This window comes from Gadus morhua, chromosome 17 (genome assembly GCF_902167405.1).
Source record: "Gadus morhua chromosome 17, gadMor3.0, whole genome shotgun sequence".
NCBI lineage: Eukaryota > Metazoa > Chordata > Actinopteri > Gadiformes > Gadidae > Gadus > Gadus morhua.
In genome coordinates this window covers 1,735,581-1,757,147 of record NC_044064.1, presented here as the reverse complement: position 1 = coordinate 1,757,147, position 21,567 = coordinate 1,735,581, and the positions used below count along the sequence as shown (strand labels likewise).

The 21,567-nt window shown below is 45.6% G+C and overlaps 1 protein-coding gene across 2 annotated transcripts in view; it reads left to right on the top strand.

Annotated features, from left to right (window-relative positions):
- LOC115529274 (H-2 class I histocompatibility antigen, Q9 alpha chain) overlaps positions 1–11,118 on the top strand; it is a 16,809-nt gene extending 5,691 nt beyond the window's left edge. The window contains exons 3-8 of one of the 2 annotated variants that reach the window (XM_030337876.1): positions 5,251–5,529; positions 8,079–8,378; positions 9,611–9,709; positions 9,960–9,986; positions 10,271–10,338; positions 10,569–11,118. In XM_030337876.1, coding sequence (XP_030193736.1) covers positions 5,251–5,529; positions 8,079–8,378; positions 9,611–9,709; positions 9,960–9,986; positions 10,271–10,338; positions 10,569–10,580 — 785 coding nt within the window. In that variant the 3' untranslated portion in view covers positions 10,581–11,118. The remainder of the gene's footprint in view (positions 1–5,250; positions 5,530–8,078; positions 8,379–9,610; positions 9,710–9,959; positions 9,987–10,270; positions 10,339–10,568) is intronic. The other variant, XM_030337877.1, reaches the window with a different exon arrangement.
- Positions 11,119–21,567: the final 10,449 nt, after the last annotated feature.

Here is a 21,567-nt window from a genome sequence, read left to right as displayed (position 1 = left end):
GACCCGACGTCACTGGCAGAGAGAAGTGAGCTTGGACAGAAGCATACGGCCGACATCTATGAAGGTATTATTGTAGCAAAAGTCTTTAGCACCTGTAACTGCAGAATTTGAATGCGTACACTAAAGTCACAGTAAATTTGAAGTCGTATATATTTATTTTGCATGTGTACTCTAAAGTCACAAATGTGTAACAGTACATTTGTAGCCGTAATTTTTTTTTTTTTTTTTTTTTTATACCATTGTAAACACAAAATAGGGTCTACGAGTACGCTAATCTGTGTTACAGGTGCATAAATCCTTTTGCTACAATTATTGCAGCGCAGTTGGTGCAAAACACATTCGCACACCCGTGTTTCATAATCTGAGACCATGCCCAAAAGGTGTGCATTCGTAAACCCAAATTTGAACAAATGCATCAGAAGTTGCACATCTGTGAACGCTATGTTAATTCAGCATTTTAATGAGCGAGCACAAAACCATTTTACAACTGCTCGAATCTGCTCCTGCAAGTCTCAGCTGTGGGGTTTTTTGCAGGTTGTTTTTCAACACCCCTAGGTGGTAAATGTGTAGCAAAAGTATTCGTATCCGTAGATGACAGAGCGTCCATGAGCGGGACAAAATAGTCCCGCCCATAATTTCCTAATCCAATGAAAATCGCCGGCAGGGATGCATTTCTCAAATTACACTGGGACCCACTGTGTGCCAGTCATGGAGCTATAAAGATCGCAGCATACCCAGCGCGGGATACGTTTCTTTCTGGAGAAGTGAAGAGGGCGTCCTACTGAACGGAGATGGGTATCCTACGTTATGTTAAATGAAATGACTTAGTTCAAGTGAATTCCCCCCAAAGTATTTCATTAACATGCCGCAAATGTCCTTGAATGTATTTTAATGGTCGCCATAACATAAATTCAGAAATGTTAATGCAATACTTTGGGGAGAATTCACTTGAACTAAGTCATTTCATTTTACATAATATAGGATACCCACCTCCGTTCAGTAGGACGCCCTCTTCACTTCTCCAGAAAGAAACGTACCCGCGCTGAGAATGCTGCGATCTTTATAGCTCCATGGCTGGCACGCGATGGGTCCCAGTCAGGGACGGCTGGTATAAATGGGCTAACAGGGCTAAGCCCTCTTACAGTGAAAATAAAAAAAATATTATTAAAAACTTAGAACATATTGTTTTAAATGTTGGTAGAACCTAAAGGAGCAACAGCACCAAAAAGTGACAGAAAAACCCAGGATATATATATCTTCGTTTTTTTCCTGTGAATGGGCTAAATGTATTCAGCCCAAGCGCAGTAGCGTAAGCTTCCATTGACGTTTGATTGACAGGTGCCCTGACACGCCCTCTTCATATGCTTCCCATTTGGGCTAAATTAGTTTAGCCCAAAGGCTGACCTAGCACAGTAGGTAGCTACAGTACAGTGACCTTCGACTAATCACAGCACAGTCAGTAGCGCAAGTGCAGTATGGCGGGCGTTAGCATGAAAATGAATGAAGTGGATTATTTACTTTCTAATCGGTTTTGTTTAATGTCTTTGGAGGAAAAATTGGAAGTGAAAAGATTGGGGACACATCAACCAAACGATGTACAGAATTAATGTCAGGAGTGCGGTCAGAATATGGCCGGTAATAGTGCATTTGTAAGCGGGTCAACTACGTTTCGTATCGAAACATTTAAAAAGCTGTCTAAATAACCCAACATGACGTGACAAGTGTGTAGAGAAAGTGGCCCCTCTCCAAGCTGCATTTCAGCGACAGGCAGTAACAATAAGGTTCTCTAAGGAATCGGAAATGATCTCATTTAATGTTGCATACAACATTGCCAAAGAGGAGTTGCCATTCTCAATTTAAATCCGAAATTATTCTCACGAAGAGAAATGGATTAAAGATCAACCCGACGTATAGCAATGAGATGGCATGTGCACAATTCATTGCAGTAGGCCATGGGCGACGCGACACCTTAAAGCAAAAGACAGCTGCGGACGTCGGAAACGCCACATAGGCCTACATGTCCTTCATGATTGACGGCGACACAGACGTCTCTACCAAAGAGTGTGATCGTCTACAGCCGCATTTTGCGCAAAGGGCGACCAGTCAACATTTTAATTGTGTAATACTTTAAGCAAAAGAAAAGTTTTATTTTGCTTAATGGTTTAGTTCGAAATGTTCAATTTCAGCTCAGTGAAGCACTTTAAACACCTTATTTTTCTTCTATTTATAATTGTGCTTCAAATAAAGACATGCCTTTCTCTACACCTTAATCTTGTTTAAAAATCATTCACATTATATGAAAGTTATGAACAGAGATATAAAGGTGACCTCATGGCGTCTGGAGCCCTGTGAAGTATTGATAAATGTAATGCATTCTTTAGCCCACCCACCCAAAATCACCACCAGCCGTCACTGTAATTTGAGAAATGCATCCCTGCCGGCGATTTTCATTGGATTAGGAAATTATGGGCGGGACTATTTTGTCCCGCTCACGGACGCTCTGTCATCTACGGATACGAATACTTTTGCTACACATTTACCACCTAGGGGTGTTGCAAAACAACCTGCAAAAAACCCCACAGCTGAGACTTGCAGGAGCAGATTCGAGCAGTTGTAAAATGGTTTTGTGCTCGCTCATTAAAATGCTGAATTAACATAGCGTTCACAGATGTGCAACTTCTGATGCATTTGTTCAAATTTGGGTTTACGAATGCACACCTTTTGGGCATGTTCTCAGATTGTGAAACACGGGTGTGCGAATGTGTTTTGCACCAACTGCGCTGCAATAATTGTAGCAAAAGGATTTGTGCACCAGTAACACAGATTAGCGTACTCGTAGACCCTATTTTGTGTTTACAATGGTATTAAACAAATATTTTTTTTTTTTACGACTACAAATGTACTGTTACACATTTGTGACTTTAGAGTACACATGCAAAATAAATATATACGACTTCAAATTTACTGTGACTTTAGTGTACGCATTCAAATTCTGCAGTTACAGGTGCTAAAGACTTTTGCTACAATAATACCTTCATAGACATCTTTCTTTATTCTGTGTGGAAATAGTAACATAGTTACGCCATTAAATGCTTTTATGGAAACATTTTTAGCGAGAAATGTGCATTTTACTTTCATAATGTTCGCTCGGTGAATGTGAAGGATGTTTGGTTTGATAGTTATGACGAAGAGGGAACGCTCCGTTCACTTGCATGGACAGAGTCTCTGGTTACTAAGCAACCTCAACGTCTTGGCGGACTATATATCTGCTGACCAACACTACGAATGCTGGAAACACACCAGACACACCATGTGAAGTTATTTAACCCGATTATTGTTATTTATATCCGAGCATATCAGTTTTTATCATGGGTGTCTTTACGGGGACAGTTGCTGTTGGCATCTTACATTCAAAGGCCAACTGTGAATAATGTACTTAAGGTAATCATCCTTAAATTGTATTGATGAATAGCTGACAGATGTAAGTTTATTTTATTCAAATATCATCCCTTAAATTCAAATGGTTGCTAAGCAAAAGAGCCATTATAGCAAAAAGTGTTGCAACTGTCCCAGGTCTCCTCTATTCAATCAATCATTATGTATGACTGGCATAGATAGTTTCATAATTACTCACGTCAACTGAGCGGAAAAAAACATTCCACCCTGTGCTGTTTTTAACTGACTCCAAATGACCTGCTGCAGGTCCTGGCTCCTCTACGGACGCAATCGGACATGGTCGGAAATGGCATCGACCGTTTCACGAAGCATTCGGAATTCAAGATCGGAGAGCGGACGCAATCGGACATGGTCGGAAATGGCATCGACCGTTTCAAATGGCAACGACCGTTTACGAGACGGAAAGTCGCGTCGCCGGCCCTCCGCTGCGCGTCGGGGCCGGACAACGCCCCTTAACAGTGGTATAATGAGCACATACCACAGCCCGGCGTGATCTATTGCTTAAATATATAGACACATACTTAAACATACAAGCACGCACACGGCACACACAAGCTTCTCATCTGTATTCAAATGAATGACCAGGGCACAGTAGCCTGTCTTCAGTCCTCCTGATTCAGCGGGGTCCCTGTCCCTGCCCTCAGCTCCTCTGAACAGCGATGCTCCTTTCAGTGCAGCAGTTTCCTGGTGCCGTACGTTTTCCTCCAGATCAGTAACGCGTCTTCCTACAGTTCAGCAGACATGTCTTTAACCCTGGAGGTGATTGGGACTGTCTGGTGATCCGTTAAAGATAACCTCTGAACTGCTGAGGGAAGCCTCCTCTATATATCCACGGGTAAGGGTGTAGGGTGGAGTAGGGGCTGTAGGGTGGCGTAGGGGCTGTAGGGTGGTGTAGGGTGGTGTAGGGGCTGTAGGGTGGTGTAGGGGGTGTAGGTTGGTGTAGGGGCTGTAGGGTGGTGTAGGGGCTGTAGGGTGGTGTAGGGGCTGTAGGGTGGTGTAGGGGCTGTAGGGGCGTGTAGGGGGTGTAGGGGGGTGTAGGGGCTGTAGGGTGGTGTAGGGGCTGTAGGGTGGTGTAGGGGCTGTAGGGTGGTGTAGGGTGGTGTAGGGGCTGTAGGGTGGTGTAGGGGCTGTAGGGGCGTGTAGGGGGTGTAGGGGGGTGTAGGGGCTGTAGGGTGGTGTAGGGGGTGTAGGGTGGTGTAGGGTGGTGTAGGGGCTGTAGGGTGGAGTAGGGGGTGTAGGGTGGTGTAGGGGGTGTAGGGTGGTGTAGGGTGGTGTAGGGGCTGTAGGGTGTGTAGGGTGGTGTAGGGGCTGTAGGGTGTGTAGGGTGGTGTAGGGGCTGTAGGGTGGAGTAGGGGGTGTAGGGGCTGTAGGGGGTATAGGGTGGTGGAGGGTGGTGTAGGGGCTGTAGGGTGGTGTAGGGGCTGTAGGGTGGTGTAGTTTGAGACTCATTAATTAGTCCAGTATCATTTTAAACTAATTATTATCCTGTTAACCATTCTACATTATCCAGGTGTGTGGTGACTCCATCACATAAAGACGTGTGTTCTGAAGAGGCTCCTGTTTGTAGTCTCATGTTCTTTAGAGTTTCTGCAGAGCTTCACCCCGACAGTTAATGATTCTCTCTCTCTCTCTCTCTCTCTCTCTCTCTCTCTCTCTCTCTCTCTCTCTCTCTCTCTCTCTCTCTCTCTCTCTCTCTCTCTCTCTCTCTCTCTCTCTCTCTCTCTCTCTCTCTCTCTCTCTCTCTCTCTCTCTCTCTCTCTCTCTCTCTCTCTCTCTCTTCTCTCTCTCTCTCAGGTGCCCACATTATTCAGTGGATGAATGGTTGTGAGTGGGATGATGAGGATGGTACTACTGAGGGTTATGACCAGCATGGTTATGATGGAGAAGACTTCATATCGTTGGACCTGAAGACCCTGACCTGGGTCGCTCCAGTGCATCAGGCTCTCACCACCAAACACAAATGGGAAGGGTTAAGAGGTTGGAATCAAGAGTTGAAGAACTACTACGCCAAGGAGTGTGTTGATTGGCTGAAGAAGTACCTGGCCTATGGGAAGAGCGCTCTGCAGAGAACAGGTAGAGTCACATGACCTGGTGGGCGTTGACGGACTCATGTCCCCGAGTCCCTGTTCTCTCTCTCTCTCCCCCCCCTCTATCTCTCTCTCTCTCTCTCTCTCTCTCTCTCTCTCTCCCCCCCCCCCCCGACCAAAATATTTGAAGTCCTAAAAAACACACCTGTTTTATTGCTCTGTCTCAACCCTACATCTCAACCCTAACCCTCATTGCTCAATCTCATTGCTACCCCTCATTGCTACCCCTTAACGGTCCCCTACCAAATGGGACAACCCTACCCTGTGACGTCATCATAGCCTCCCCGTGCCCCCTAGCAGATAACCAGACCCCTGGTAATGTTACAAGAGACAGACTGGCTGCCATTGTCTCGGGCAACGAGCAAGACCCATTGTAAAGATGTTTAACCTGAAATGGTATTTATATTTTGTAATTGGCATGTTTAAATAAAGTGTTAAAAAAATAATAATACTGTTAAAGGTGGTATTAGCCAGACTGGCCACACTCACACTGGCAGATTTGAGCACGGTTAGGTGCTAAAACGGCCACGGCCACGGCCAGATGGCCTAGTGTGAGTGCACCCTTAGATAATAATCGGTTAAGAACAAGAACACTTTAGAAGAAACACTTTATTTAAATAAGAAACACTGAACCACACATCTAAAAATACAAACACACGCATCTAAAAATACACACACACGCACACCTAAAAATACACACACACACACACACACACACACACACACACACACACACACACACACACACACACACACACACACACACACACACACACACACACACACACACACACACACACACACACACACACACACTCTCTCTCTCTCAGCTTTTGAGAGAATGGTGGAGAATCACATCTTCTCCACCATTCCGCCAACTTTGCCTCGCTCTCCTCATGCCTCGCCTGCCCCCTGGCACTCTCCTCTTGGAAGGGGTGTCTGGGGTGGTGGAAGAGGTGCCTGGGGTGGAGGAGCATGAGGGAGAGGTGGGGGGGGGGGCTGGTGGCAGTGGACTCAACGAAGTCCTGAAAGAAAACGAATAAGAAGGAAACAGAAATTATATGCCAGAACTGGTTGATATGGCCATATGTTACGTACAATATATAATAGCTATGTACACAATATAGTACACCCAAAAAATACATTGATTAACCATGTAATATTACTAATATAATATAATATATTAGTATAATAATACTTATACAATATTACTAATATAATATATATGTTAGTATATATAATATCACTTATAGAATATTAATAATTAATAACTAATATTACTAAAATTACTTTCTATATTAGATAAGAGTTTATTGTTTACTGTTTACTGTTTTTTGTTTACTTTTTATAGTTAGTTAAGAGTTTATTGTTTATCTTATATTATATTATAATTATTGTTTACTGTTTACTTTTTATTTTACTTTTTATAGTTATCTTAGAGTGTATTGTTTATCTTATATTGTATATAATTTAATATTGTGTTGTGTTTCTTTCTGTAAGCTACTGGACAATCAATTTCCTTGAGGGAGTCATCCCAAAAGGATCAATAAAGCCTAATCTAATCTAATCTAATCTAATCTAATATATTAGTATAGTAAAGCTTATTTTTAACCTGGAGTCACTAGAACATGGAAGATCTGGATATCATACGACATGATATCCAGCCCGGTCTGCAGCCCGGTCTGCAGCCCGGTCTGCAGCCCGGTCTGCAGCCCGGTCTGCAGCCCGGTCTGCAGCCCGGTCTGCAGCCCGGTCTGCAGCCCGGTCTGCAGCCCGGTCTGCAGCCCGGTCTGCAGCCCGGTCTGCAGCCCGGTCTGCAGCCCGGTCTGCAGCCCGGTCTGCAGCCCGGTCTGCAGCCCGGTCGACGGACGGGATGCAGAGCCCGTGATCGGGCATGCATCCCGGCCGAGAACCGGGGTCGGGCGGCCTGCGAAAGTCGGCCGGGGAGTTTCGCGATCTTCCGCGAAAATCGGCCACAGACTTTCGCAATCTTCCGAGAGTCCTTGGCCGGGCTTCGAAGCCCGCGGCCGGGCTGCAGAGTATAATTAATAAAAATAATTACTAGTTAATTACAGAGAAAATACTTACATTTGTGTTTTTCCAATCCTGTCGCATCTTTTCGTCCTCCATCTTGCCTAGGATATTTCTTGATTTTCCGTTTTCTCGCAAAGTATTGTGGGAGCAAGTCAGAACTGAATCGCTTTGAGGGTGCCCATCGAAAATCTCAATTTTGAGGGGATGTTAGCCCTCCCCCCTACCCCTTAAGCTACATTTAAACAGTATTGGGACATGACTCCACGGCGCGTGAACGCGCAACAGCGAGGGCTAGGGTTGAGATTTTCTATGTAGCAAAGGAATGAGATTGGGATCGATCTCTCTCTCTCTCTCTCTCTCTCTCTCTCTCTCTCTCTCTCTCTCTCTCTCTCTCTCTCTCTCTCTCTCTCTCTCTCTCTCTCTCTCTCTCTCTCTCTCTCTCTCTCTCTCTCTCTCTCTCTCTCTCTCTCTCTCTCTCTCTCTCTCTCTCTCTCTCTCCAGAGCGTCCGCGGGTGTCTCTTCTCCAGAGGAGCCCCTCCTCCCCAGTGGTGTGCCATGCTACAGGCTTCTTCCCTAACAGGGTGGTGGTGTTCTGGAGGAGAGACGGCCAGGAGCTCCATGAGCAGGTGGACCCCGGGGAGGTCCTCCCCAACCACGACGGGACCTTCCAGGTCAGCGTGGACCTGGACCTCACGGCCGTCCCACAGGAGGACTGGCGGAGGTACGAGTGTGTGGTCCAGCTGAAAGGCATCGAGGACATCTCCACCCCCCTGGACCCCGCCCACATCAGGACCAACCGGGGTAAGACTGGTGTTGGAGGGGATGGATGTGGGGAACACATGTCTCACCACCTCCACCTGACCTCATCCCAACCTCTGCCAGGGGCCTCTACCCAGGCGCGTCGGTAGACCGGGGCATTCGAGGCTATAGCCCCGGATCTTTTGGGAATAGCCCCGGATCACTGTGCCGTCAAAAATTAAATAAAAAAACATAATAATGATGAAAATAGCCCCGTAGAGTTTACTTCTTTGTGGTTGCATTACCAGCAGACGCAGATGCAACATTGTAGCCATTGAAAACCGGAAATTTCTGACGTGTCCATCTATGGGCAGATTTAGAATTATTTGTTGCAAAATGTTGCAAATTCAACGTCAGGATTCTTTCTTTTCTGCACAGCGCATATCGTCGATATTGCTGTTTCGTGCTGCTAGCCTTTTAGTGAGATCAGAGAGTGTTGAGAAGGACAGTAATACAAAATCTTTGGTAAGATGGATATAAGAAGAGAGACCCGCAGTGAATTCAACCCGGTCCACCTGACATCGGGTAGGTGCATGACAGTGGTACCGTAAAACTTCTACAGCCCGGGATTGTATTTGTTTCAATCACTGAACTTTCGAACAAAACTGTTGTTCAGCAAAGATGGGAAATGTTATCAAATGTATTATTGAAACCAGCATGATGACCAGGCAATGTTGACCAGGCAATCGAATAGCGCCCGCCCACACACACACACACACACACACACACACACACACCCCCCCCCCCCCGGTGGGCCGTTAACGTTACGGGGCCGCCGGGCTGATTACTGCGGGATATCAATATTGCGTTTATAAAAGTTTCTTGCAGCGCCGTCCGGCAGCCTGAGCTGTGCAACCGCAACCTCTCACTCACTAACACACGCAACACTCACAAACTGTCAACGTAGGCATAAAAGTTATGAGATTTGAGTATTCCTAGAGTGCCTGGGTCTACCTGGACACTGCTGAAGCTACTGGGTAAACACACAGCACTCCGGATTAGCTCAGTGCAGCAGAACAAGGTGGATTGTGGGTAAATGAGTTCTATGAATGGGGCTAAGCTCAGATCAGTCCCTGAGTGACCCTGAGCTCCAGAACAGGTTCTAGAGGAATAGTTACACTGAGGCTGTGTTAGTTTTGATTGTAGCATCACGTGACCGTAGACATGTGCAGTTCAATGATGGAGGGATCATCTATTATTACACACCTGATTTTATTTTCTTGATTTTCTTTCAGAGGGCAGTCACATCCTTGCTTTCATCCTCACTGGTGTTGCTGTTCTTGCTGTTGTTGTTGCTGCTGTTGTTGGAGTCTTTCTGTACCAGAAGAGGAACGGTGAGTGAATCAAACTCTCCAGGAGGACTGACACCTGATATCCACCTGCTCCTACTTCCTGTCCCCTTCCTGGACTCTGATTGGTTGTCTTCACACACTGGTGGTCTGGTTGTATAAACCTCCACCTCTGAATGATGAACCTCCTCCAATGTCGTGTCCATAGAGATGTTGTGGCATTAAGAATATGAAAGTCTAATAACATGAGGATATTCATGAGGTTACAACACTAATCATTTCTCTTGATCCTTAGATTCAGACAAGCGTCACAAACCAGTTGGTGAGTAAAATGTGTTTTTACTGCAGTTCTGCTCTTATGATTAACGCCACTACCAACATAGAGATCTTGGTGACTTGTCTAGCTCACTGGACTATACAGCTCTATAGATCTAGATACATCTAGCTCACTGGACTATACAGCTCTATAGATCTAGATACATCTAGCTCACTGGACTATACAGCTCTATAGATCTAGATACATCTAGCTCACTGGACTATACAGCTCTATAGAGCTAGGTACATCTAGGTCAGTCATTCACCTCCTCCCATTCTGCTACTTCCCAGGTTCTGACACCAGCTCTGAGAACACTGAGGGGCAGAATCCGTCTCCTGAGGCACAACCTCTGACCACAGTCAGTATTTCATCAATTTACAATACTTATTCTGAGTAATATATTTACAGTTATATTTATTAGCAGCCTACTTCTTCACAGTGATAGTAATACTAATATATGAACAGTACTTCATGACAGTAATAGATTAACATTCATATTTTAACGGTACAGTAATATGTTAACAGTACATCATCACAGTGATAGTGTGGTTAATGTTTAATCCTGACTTGTGCTTCCTTGGTGTTTAGGTTCAAAGTTAAATCATGAAGAGGCTCCTCACGTTCAGCTTCCTAAACCAGGATGGAGTGCATTGCTGTTCATTTATAATCCTAACAATCAGGCTTGGGACTTCATCTAACTGCAGGGTCTGCATTTGCTAAGTTACAATATTCATACTTGACTCTATTTTGATAACAATCATCGATCTGTAAGAAGTGTAAATCAATTACATCTCTATTTGTGATAGATTTTATTAACTCTGCTGCTTCACGTTAAAACCTTTTAATTATGTTATATTGTTTAGTAATATTTAAGTTTCAAATAATGTTCAAAGATTCTGAATCAAGATTTTGGACAGTGAGATTTTGTCAAGTTTCAATACAATAATCGATTAATTTAATGAATTTCATTAAAATATATTATTTGAGCCTTCTGGTAGCTTGAGAACTGCATTGTTATAGGCTACCACAATCGTGCTAGGCCGCTTTAGCCTTAAATCTCTTTGTTGTATTTTCTGTGTTCTTTGGGGAATTGGATAGTATACTTGGGTTATTCTGTCAATAAAATACATAAAAATTGTTTTAGCCTATATATATATTTAATATACTTATCGTTAGGACAAATATGAACTAATTGATTTTAAAATAATATGAAGTTGAATTAGAAAATACAAAAAATAATTATGCTGAATTATTATCTAAAGTTAGAAAAATATGCGAAGCGATGTGTTACATATACGTTCACAAAAACATTGAATGGTAATTCTGATTTTAGGTTATTTAGATAGGTATTTAGCCTTTCATTTATTCAGTATTTGATAATATCCTATGATATTCAATATGAACACAATTAGGCCTATACTAAATGTAGTTAGCTTCAACATCATGAAAACAGAGATATAATCTTTCTGCAGATCAAATAATAGAATTTATAAACCCTTATTCAGTTCCCCGCCCAGCTATCGTGTAGGACCAAGATGGCTGCCGAGTGATTTAAGGTGCGTTCACGGTCCTGGTGATAACGCGACGGCTCGCCACTGATGATGCTCACGCTGACACGTGTTCCCGACAGCGACCGTTCACGTGCACTGCGTTGGGAACCTAAAAGATCTCAACAGCAGGGTTTTTTTGTCAGATACAAAAAAAAGTCAGAACTAATCAGAACTTAGTAGGATCAGTTTCAAGTTCGAAGGTCTTTATTTCCTTGTAGCCTACCACCTACTATCCTTTTGCTTTTCTTTATGAGAAGCACATTGTATTGCCACTGTATTAAAGGCTACACATGCCCTTAGATGGTTTACCAGTGCTCGATGCCAACAGATGGTTACGACGTCAATCAATAGTAAAGTATGTGATATGATGGTTCATTAGGCTATTTTATATTAAGTAAAACGTTCATGTTCCGCCATGGTCATATGCGTCACTAGTAAACCATATGTCACCAACTGGGCAACTGTTATCAAATCTGGCCCCAGTTGCCGAACAGAAGTAGAATCATAAGAGGGTCTTGAAGTGTCGTTCACGAGAACTTTCCGATGTCGCGAAAATGTTTTCCCCATAATTCCCAGCGTTGTTAGTGCAACATAAGGCCCAGGACTGAACTGACTGGTTTGGAGACAGGCTGCCTGGGCGACCTGATTGGCTGCCAGGGTCACATGGTGTGCTGAGTGTTGGCTGTGGAAAGCCCCGGTAGCTGCAGCACCACAACACCAACTGTACAAACTGCCACAACACGGCCTCCATCTTGTCTCCTGACGTCAAAAGAAACGCAGAATGGCGGCTGTGGTCCCATAGCAGGGGCATAGTGTGGGGGGGGGGGGCGTCTGCTCAGTGTGTGGTGACAACAGGCCCAGCCTCTCTGTAAAGTGGTGGTAGGTCGGCGATGTTAACAACTTTGGTTATTTTGGATTTGCGCCATAAATGTGTTGAGTGATGATTGTTGGTCTAGACCTGTAGGTAGGCCTATTGTTTTAATATTTGGGGTAATGAGAAAGAAGCAGTATTATTAAACATGTTGATTTTTACAATTGAGATTAGCTCCAGTTTCCATATTTGGCAAGCAACACAGATCAATCTTCTTCTGAATGTGTGCGTGCGTGTGCTCGTGCAGGCTGGATTCCTTTTTGATGACGTCATAAATGTATTCATTAATTAAAGGAACCAAACCAAAACTATATCCGCCACCACAAGCCTCACAAAACAAACATAATATTTAAATTCCAACTACAACAAATATGTTTACAGTAAACTAAAATAAGTGATATGCAGTATGATCAATAGAAGATCATAACCGATAAAATTATTTAATTATTCTTTATTTGATCAAACTAAGCTTATCATTGAATGTGCATTGCATTGGCCATGCGTAAAGAGGGAAGTAGTGAAAATAAATCAAACTTTTGACTCAATTGACTTGTGTAGATGCACTACCAGTAGCACTATCGAGTTATCACATGCAAGCTAACAGAATGACTCATCTAACCCCGCATGAAAGGCTTACAGGTCGACCCATGCCTTCACCTACATCTCAGGGCCCCATAAGGGACTTCAATCAGAGCAATTAGAAACAGAATTAAGAGACTGCCACAAATGAGTTTATATTCAAACAAGAGAAACACAAAGGTCCAGAGCCAGAGGAGCCAGATGCAGACACGCCCGGAGCCACTAACTACCCAGGACCAGACCCGGCCGCGCCAGGAGCAACAGCCACACCATGCAATCAAATAGCGGCAGGGTTTGAATCAGTTCTGTTCTGAAGGTCCACCATTAACAGAAATGTTGATTGGATCAATTATAGATACTATAATCAACAACGGTTTGTGAATTTTACCACGGATGCAGTCAGAAAACTATCAGAACAATTAGATGCCAACTCCCCGAATGACCTTTCAGAATAAGCTAGCCTTGGACATGTAATTGGCAGAGCGATGAGGGGTGTGTGGATGATAGGGACGACATGTACTTTTATCCCCAACAACACAGCTCCAGATGGGTTGGTGGCCAGGGCGCTGGCAGGGTTACAGTCCCTCAGATTAGAGATGGCAGAGAACTCCGGCATTAATGACCCTTTCACCGGACGATGGGGAACCTGTTTGCGGTGAGCACTCCAGGAGCACCAAGTGCCATCTAAGCTTACATGGAGATCAAGTGTGAACCCGTGAACACAGACGAGGATCCACCAGAGGGGCCCGAGCTGATCCGGTTGGACGGTTGGGAACATGTTCCTAACTTCTGGTACGGGCGAGTTGACGATTGGACGCCAGGAGGAGGCTCACATGTGATCGTGCTAGTAACCTCTACATGTGAGCAGCGCCCTTGACAAGAAAGGGACGAACATTGGACTCATAAACGACAGGACCTGATGACAGCAAACAGGAGCAACGACTACAACAATGTCCAAAACCCCAAACATACATACAGCGCACCAATACAAGAAGATCACCTGAATCATTCAAAATCTATGCATGTCTGAAGGGACTTTTTTAATCTAAAATGTATTCTTATGTCACTTATTTTTGTGGTGTTTCCTTTCAATGCATGCTGAAAGTGTAACACTTTGTGTCACACATAGTAACAATTATTTGATGTGTTTTCTATGATTGAACTGATATGTTTGCCTTTTTGAATCTATGATTGATGACGGACGACATTATTATTTTTCGACCACTGATTTAGTGATGATTGATTGACATGGTGATGTATATCTACTGCTTTGTTGTTGAGTGAGGCTTGCAGCCCACTGTGTATTCCATGTGACTATACTTTTATACATTTTATACTTTTATATAGCTTGTAGAATGGTCATCTGTGATGACCAAGGAGGGAATTGTGACATACATTCACACACTAACAGGCCACACACGTCCTTGGAGCCTAGAGAGGCGTCCGACTCATGCAAGGAGCCATTCATTCATGCATCAATTCTGGAGATACCAGCAGGCCAGGTGACGCTCGAGGCCACAAAAAAAAGTGTAATTCCCGCACATAGCCAGAAAAGGGTCAGCACCAAGCCACAAACCAAGTTGCAATGCCCACACATAGCCACAAGGGACCAACACCAAGTATTACAGTCACAACCCAAAGCACAAGGGACCAGAAAGCTCCAGGCAGGGCATCCACGGATGCCCTGCTAAGCCTCCAGGCGTGCCGATACAATTCCCCTCCTGTAGCTTCATAGATATCATACCGAACCTTCACCAATTAAAGTGAGTTACAAGCGATCCTGACTACTGACCTTTTCCCCAAAGAACAGAGCGGTACTCACCACAGGTCCACAGCCGCCGTAGGCCAACAGCTCTGTGTCCCGCCGCACCGGCACCTCGTCTCCAGGCGACCCGCCCGTGCCTTAAGTCCAGACTTTCCATTCCTGCTCTCCACTCAGTCTCAAACTCTGAGCCCCCCTCGCCCACTCAGCTGTTGATACTTAGCAGTGATGAGCCCCTCAACACCGCCCCCTCTGGGGGATGTCAGTACTGACGCTAACCCTAAGCACCCTGAAGCTAACCCTGTTCCTAGTAGCACATGTTGGTACCCTTACAGACTTGTTATGATATTACATATTTGGAGACTAATTCCTCACAAATAAACGGTCCAAAGTGTCCAGTGTGAGGAACGCAGGAGAGGGGTCCCCCTCCCAGGGACGGTTTGGGGGCTTTCCCGAATGCACCCGAGGTGGTCCGGAGTGGGATGAGGGGTCCAATAGGCAGCCTATTGCGTTTAGCCCCAAAATACAATTAGCCTCCATGGCTTTTGATGTTGGCCGAAAAGAACACGACAGAAAAATAATTTATTGTTTTTTCGATCACACTCTGTAGTCAATTAGCCTAATTAGAGAGTAAACCACCAGATAGAGGAAGAAGCCGCGTGGTTCCCTGAGCCCGATTCAGGATCAGAGGTCGAATTAAACCAACTGCTCGACTAAATGGAACAGAAAATGCATAAGACAAGATCCTGGACAGACGAACGGCCTCCTCTGAAGGCAGGAATGGCGTCTCACTCGGGGTACACAGGTGGGGGCGCCCGGCCACGTCGTGTGCAGCGTAGCGCCTTGTGGTTTGTACATCAACTCACAAACGACGCCATTGTCCCTCCAACAGAAGACCTCCAGGCGTGGGACAGCCCTGCGAGGGTCCACCCTCTGCGCCCACGTGACAACCTCAGAGTCAACAGAGAGCTGTTCGCCACGACCAGCAGGGACAGCGTCTGCCCCCCCGGCCCCCCGGTGACGGGGAGGGAGAGCTGCAGACCCTGCAGCCCTCCCCGGGGAGTACTGGGGTACTGGGAGCCGACCACAGCTCCCAGTACCGGCCCCCCGCGGCCCGGCCCCGGAGGCCCCCGGCCCGGCCCGCCTGCCACCCCCCCGGGCCCCCTCTGACAGGGGTCCACACCAGCCACACGGACTTCAGGGGCCAGCCCTCGGGGACGGCCCGGTCCTTAGAGCCCGCGGCGGCCTGGGGGAGGAGCCCCGCCTCCTCCGCCAACACCACAGAGTTCAGGGACCAGTACCGGGCCTGGCCCCTCCCGGCCCGGCTCCAGCCCCAGACCCAGGAGCACCGGGCCCCCGAGGGGGACATGGCCCCCCTCAGGGCCTGGACCACGGTGCGCCGCCTCCCCGTGGCCCCGCCCCCGCAGGAGCTGGAGTGGCCCCGGGGCCCCTTCGCCCGGACCACCACGGCGCGCGCCTCGTACACGCCCAAGGCCGCCCAGCGCTCGCTGAGCTGTAAGCCCCGCCCCCGGCCCCTGAACACCGGGCCCCCCATGGAGAAGGCCTCCGTCTACAGGGCCAGCTTCACGGCCCCACGGGGCCCCTTGAGGGACGGCGCACCCCCCAGGGGTCACGGTGGGGTCATGGAGGTCAGGCTCAGGGACCGCCGCTCTGCTGATGCAATAAGTAATGAACCAGCTTAGGGGGTCACTGCAGCTGCTGACCTTTGACCCCGTGTTTATACCTCCGCACACGACGGGGTGCAAAGGTAAAATAAAATGATGTTTCAACTGCACTGTGTTGTAGAAGAAAAAAAGTAGTTGGTATTATAGACCACACTAATGAACATTGTCATGTGTTATTCAAATATTATTAACACCAAACTATTCAAATATTGTATTTAAGCTGACATTAAGAATTATTCTTAAAATGCACATAATGTCACAACTTGCACTAACTGTTCAAATAAGTTAAGAACGTATTTAAATAATATTTTATTAAACCAGACACTGCCAAAATGATACATCTGATGTTTGACGTTTATTGCTATAAAAAAAATTGATTTTTCAGCGACCAAGAAATTGGATGCTTTCTCAACAAAGGCAGCCTTGTACCTTATATATACACACAACATGTACGACTGGGAAAACATTTGACAAAAAGGCTCGGGCCATGATGATCTTCTCCGCCTTCGAGATGAGCTACGTTTGACAGCACGGGAAGTTATGCTAGAAGTTATGTATCTTAGTGTGGGGAAAAGTCAAACATTTGTGTTGAAATATGAAACGATGTTACAAGAACATGGCTAACATGTCAAGTATTTAAAGCACAGGTATTCATTTTAAGATGCCGTGAACAGGTAAAGGGGTGGTATTGTGCCACCAGGTGTGACTGTGATTAGCCATGACAAGCCGTTTGAAGACCGGCCGTTGCCTGTGTCTTAGGGACATTAGTGATGGATTTCGTGATTATTTTCCTCGATTCAGTTCCCGTCGGTCAGTTCGCCAAGAAGAATCGTTCAGAATCGTTTGTTTGTTGGTTCAGTCGCGTATCCGGAAGCAGTCAACCATGGAATGCACGGTTCTCAGCTGATTCAGATTCAGCTCCTCCCTCGTTCTCAAACAATCGTGCAATCGGTCATCAATCAACACACAACATTATAATGAAGTTCCCTTCAGCTGAGGAGGGCTTCATGTTCGGAATCGGGATGTTGTTGCCCAGGTCAGTCCCTCTTCACCGCTCTGCTAACTTAACACAGTGACCAGTGAGTCAGCGAGTGGGAGTCGAGTCTGGGAGAACGAACGATAGAGACGAACGAGAGAACTGAAACGTGGAATCAAGTCGGTTCGTTCTTCATAAAGAGTCGTTCCTTCAAACTGATTATTTTGCAAACGACCCATCACTAAGTGAAATCACAAGTGGGCGTGTCCACCTAGACTTTTGCTGGATGAACCCCTTGAACGCACATTCCAAGCCGCCATATTGGTGAATCCCATTTGCCCACCATACAATCCCATTGCCCACCGTATAACACACACACACATAACGACAATAGAGAGTGTTAAAGGAGATATCACCTGCATGTATTTCCAACCAGACATGGAGTTCATATTTGTATTTTTCTCCCACCTTTTCTGTACCTTGTTTCTTTTCCCTCGGACGGTTCAACTTCACTTGGCGGTCCACCAAAATCTTCTGCCAATACCTTTACTCATGATCACCTAAAGAAATGACAAAAAACATCAACGCCAAAACGTAAACATGCGAGCGGTGAGCCTTTGAAGGAACCGATAGATCTTTGTATCTCTGAGGAACCGGTTCTCACCGGAGAGCAGATCCAGCGTCCAGCCGTGTTCCTTGGCGACGGCCGAGCGGTCGTTGACGACGGCCTGGGCTTCCTCGGGGGTCTTGAAGCGGATGTGTCCTTCACTGTCTCCCTCCAGTGTGTCCACACAGGCCACCGTAGATGTTTTAGAGAGGGCGTCCTGTAGAAATAAGAACAGACAGACACTGGGATGGAATCACCGTGCATGTGGCTGGAGCAAACATTTATTGCAGTTCATTAAAAATAGATATAATAATTGAGAATGATCAGTCGTTACCAGGGCTGTAGTGGGCGGGGCACGCGGGGGGACGCCGGCCACACACTTTTTTCAGCATGTTACAAAAAAAAAATAATATATTAAAAATGATATATATATTTGTTTTACTACGGCAGCGCCATCTGCTCAGTGTGTGGTGACTGCAGGCCCAGCCTCTCTGTAAAGTGGTGGTAGCGTGGCGATGCCTGGAGCTTTGGTTACTTTGGATTTGCTCCATCAATGTGTTGAGTGAAATGGGTGTTGGTCTCTAGACCTGTTGGTAGGCCTATTGTTTTAATACGTGGGGGAATGAGGAAGAAGCAGTATTATTAAACATGTTGATTTTTACAATTGAGATTAACTCAAGTTTCCATATTTGGCAAGTTACAACACTGAACTCACTGAACACTGAACAACTCTGAATGTGCGTGAACACGGGATTCCTTTTTGATGACGTCATACACAGTCCCCCCCCCCCACTAAAAAAATCCCCACTACACCACTGCTGCATAGGGTGTTTGATTTAACGACAATAAAAAACATGCATTGGCCGTAGTTTATCAAGATTATTTTACAATGTTGTGTGGCGTTGTGGTGTAATTAACTGTATTGCAAAGGTTAACAACAAACCTTTGACCCTGGCTCTAACTTTAAATTTGGTTTGTCATTGAAGTCAGATCGTTGCGTTTCATTGTGTACTAAAGGTGAGATTATTGTGTTGTGTACTAAAATTCAGGTTGTTGTATTGTGGTGTGTTGTGTACTAAAGTGAGATCATCTTTGTGTTGTGTACTACAGTGATATCATCATTGTGTTGCACAAAGTGAGATCATCGTTGTGTTGTGTGGTTGTGTACTAAAGTGGGATCATCGTTGTGTTGTGTTGTTGCGTACTAAAGTGAGATCATCATTGTGTTGTGTTGTGTTCTCCAGGTGGAGCAGGGTAAAGAGACAACACCATCACCAGCTACATTCTCCTAAACTGCCAACACACTAAATGGCGTCCAATGAGTTTGACCTGTAATGGTCTGTGTCCAAAGAGCGTCTTGTTCCAGCGTCTTGTTCCAGCGTCTGCTTTCCTTCTGTGCGGCCGCTCCCAGCTTCTGGTTGAAAACATCTCGACCTTTCAAAAACGCGCTGGTGTCACAAAGTTAAACTAACGAATCATATGAGATGGGCAGACCAGTCCGCCCAGCATAGTTTGAAACTGGTATACAAACTTGGAATAAGAAGGCCTGTGTGTGAATCACAAGCTGTTTATAGAGGAAGTTCTCCACGAATAGTCAAATCTCCTAAACTGTATGCCTCCTTTACTTAACCTTTGTGGAAAACGGCATCGGGTCAAGGAGAGATTAATAGGTGCTTCCTTTTGAACACAGGAAAAGACAGCACTGCGCGGGCACACACACACACACACACACACACACACACACACACACACACACACACACACACACACACACACACACACACACACACACACACACACACACACACACACACACACACACACGCTCCACATCTACGTTGTTTCCTGGTAAAAGAGGACCCAAAGTGTGTATATATCTTGTCAAATGAGTCTTAAGCAGTAATTGATAAATGTTCAGGCGCAGTAAACCGATATCCCGCCCGCGTCGCCTCGTCTGAACCCACGCGGAGGTGAGTCACTTCTCTTTCAGAAGACCACGTGATTTATTTGATATCACTACTGCTGACCTAGAAAATAAACAAACTACATTTATAGACAATTGGTCAATACATATTAATGAGACGCCTACATGGTTGGGTTCTCCAATGACATGCGAATTTGAAGCGTTCATGAGCGATAACATCCCACAAAATAATATCTCATAAAGCCGCCCCAGTGTAACATGAGCCACTATGGCTCAGATTAGATAAGCCCTCCCACTTTATGACTCAGATGAGATAACCCCTCCCACTTTATGACTCAGAGGAGGTAAGCCCTCCTACTTTATGATTCAAAGGAGGTAAGCCGTCCCACTTTACGACTCAGAGGAGATAACCCCTCGCACTGTCACTCTTCATCCACAGGCCGTGACTGCCCTCTAGTGGATGAAATGAGAGCAGAGGAAGACGGGGTGGGGTGGGCCTACAACTGGTGACCAGTATGAATAAATGTTGCTGTTTAAGATAATGCTTTATAATGCCACTGTTACTGATAGTTACTGATGTTATTATCCAGATTTTGCTGTTTCGGGTGGATAATTCTCTATGTAATCTAAATCTACAGTTGGTTTGTAAAATAACCAATGTACAGTTACGAACACATTACAGTTATACCTAAAGCAGCTGTTGCTGTTTTAGGTGGATATTGTGATTGCACCAAACAATTAAATAAATGAGGTATTGTAAAACTTTGTGTTGAATGAAAAGTTGTTTTATTTGCACACTAACAGTTAACGTTAAAACATACAGACGCAGGCGTATTGCCTCCAAATGTATGCTGGGTAATAAATGTTTTAATCGCATAGCTGCCCACAGAATCGATGCGTCCTCATCAATCACTTGTCAACAGTGCAGAATTCGGCAAACCACCCTGAGCACTGAGCTGAGTTGACTTGACCTGTGAGACTGGACTCTGACTCCCTGCTGTGAGACTGGACTCTGACTCCCTGCTGTGAGACTGGACTCTGACTCCCTGCTGTGAGACTGGACTCTGACTCCCTGCTGTGAGACTGGACTCTGACTCCCTGCTGGGAGACTGGACTCAGACTCCCTGCTGTGAGACTGGGCTCTGACTCCCTGCTGTGAGACTGGACTCTGACTCCCTGCTGGGAGACTGGACTCAGACTCCCTGCTGTGAGACTGGACTCTGACTCCCTGCTGTGAGACTGGACTCTGACTCCCTGCTGTGAGACTGTTCTGGACTTGACCAACTTGACACTTGAATGCTGGGAGACTCGGGTCTCTCTCTCTGGAGACAGAAAGGAAAGATGCGGTCAGATTCCACAAAGGCTGTTTTAAACGATCAGTGTATCATATCATCACTGCATGCATCGTTAGTCTGTTGCATCGTTATTCCAAAAAAGCAATGCTTCCAAATCCATCCCTTCTTGGAACTGGTCTGCTGCCAGCCCGATAACGGGAATGACCCCATGTGCCAGGCTAAGATAGGCCTAGTGTTGATGATGAATCGAACATCGGAATAATAAAAAATATGACAAGAGAACGAAGTACGACAGACAAGAAGTGACACAACAAGCAAATAAATCATTGACTGAAAAG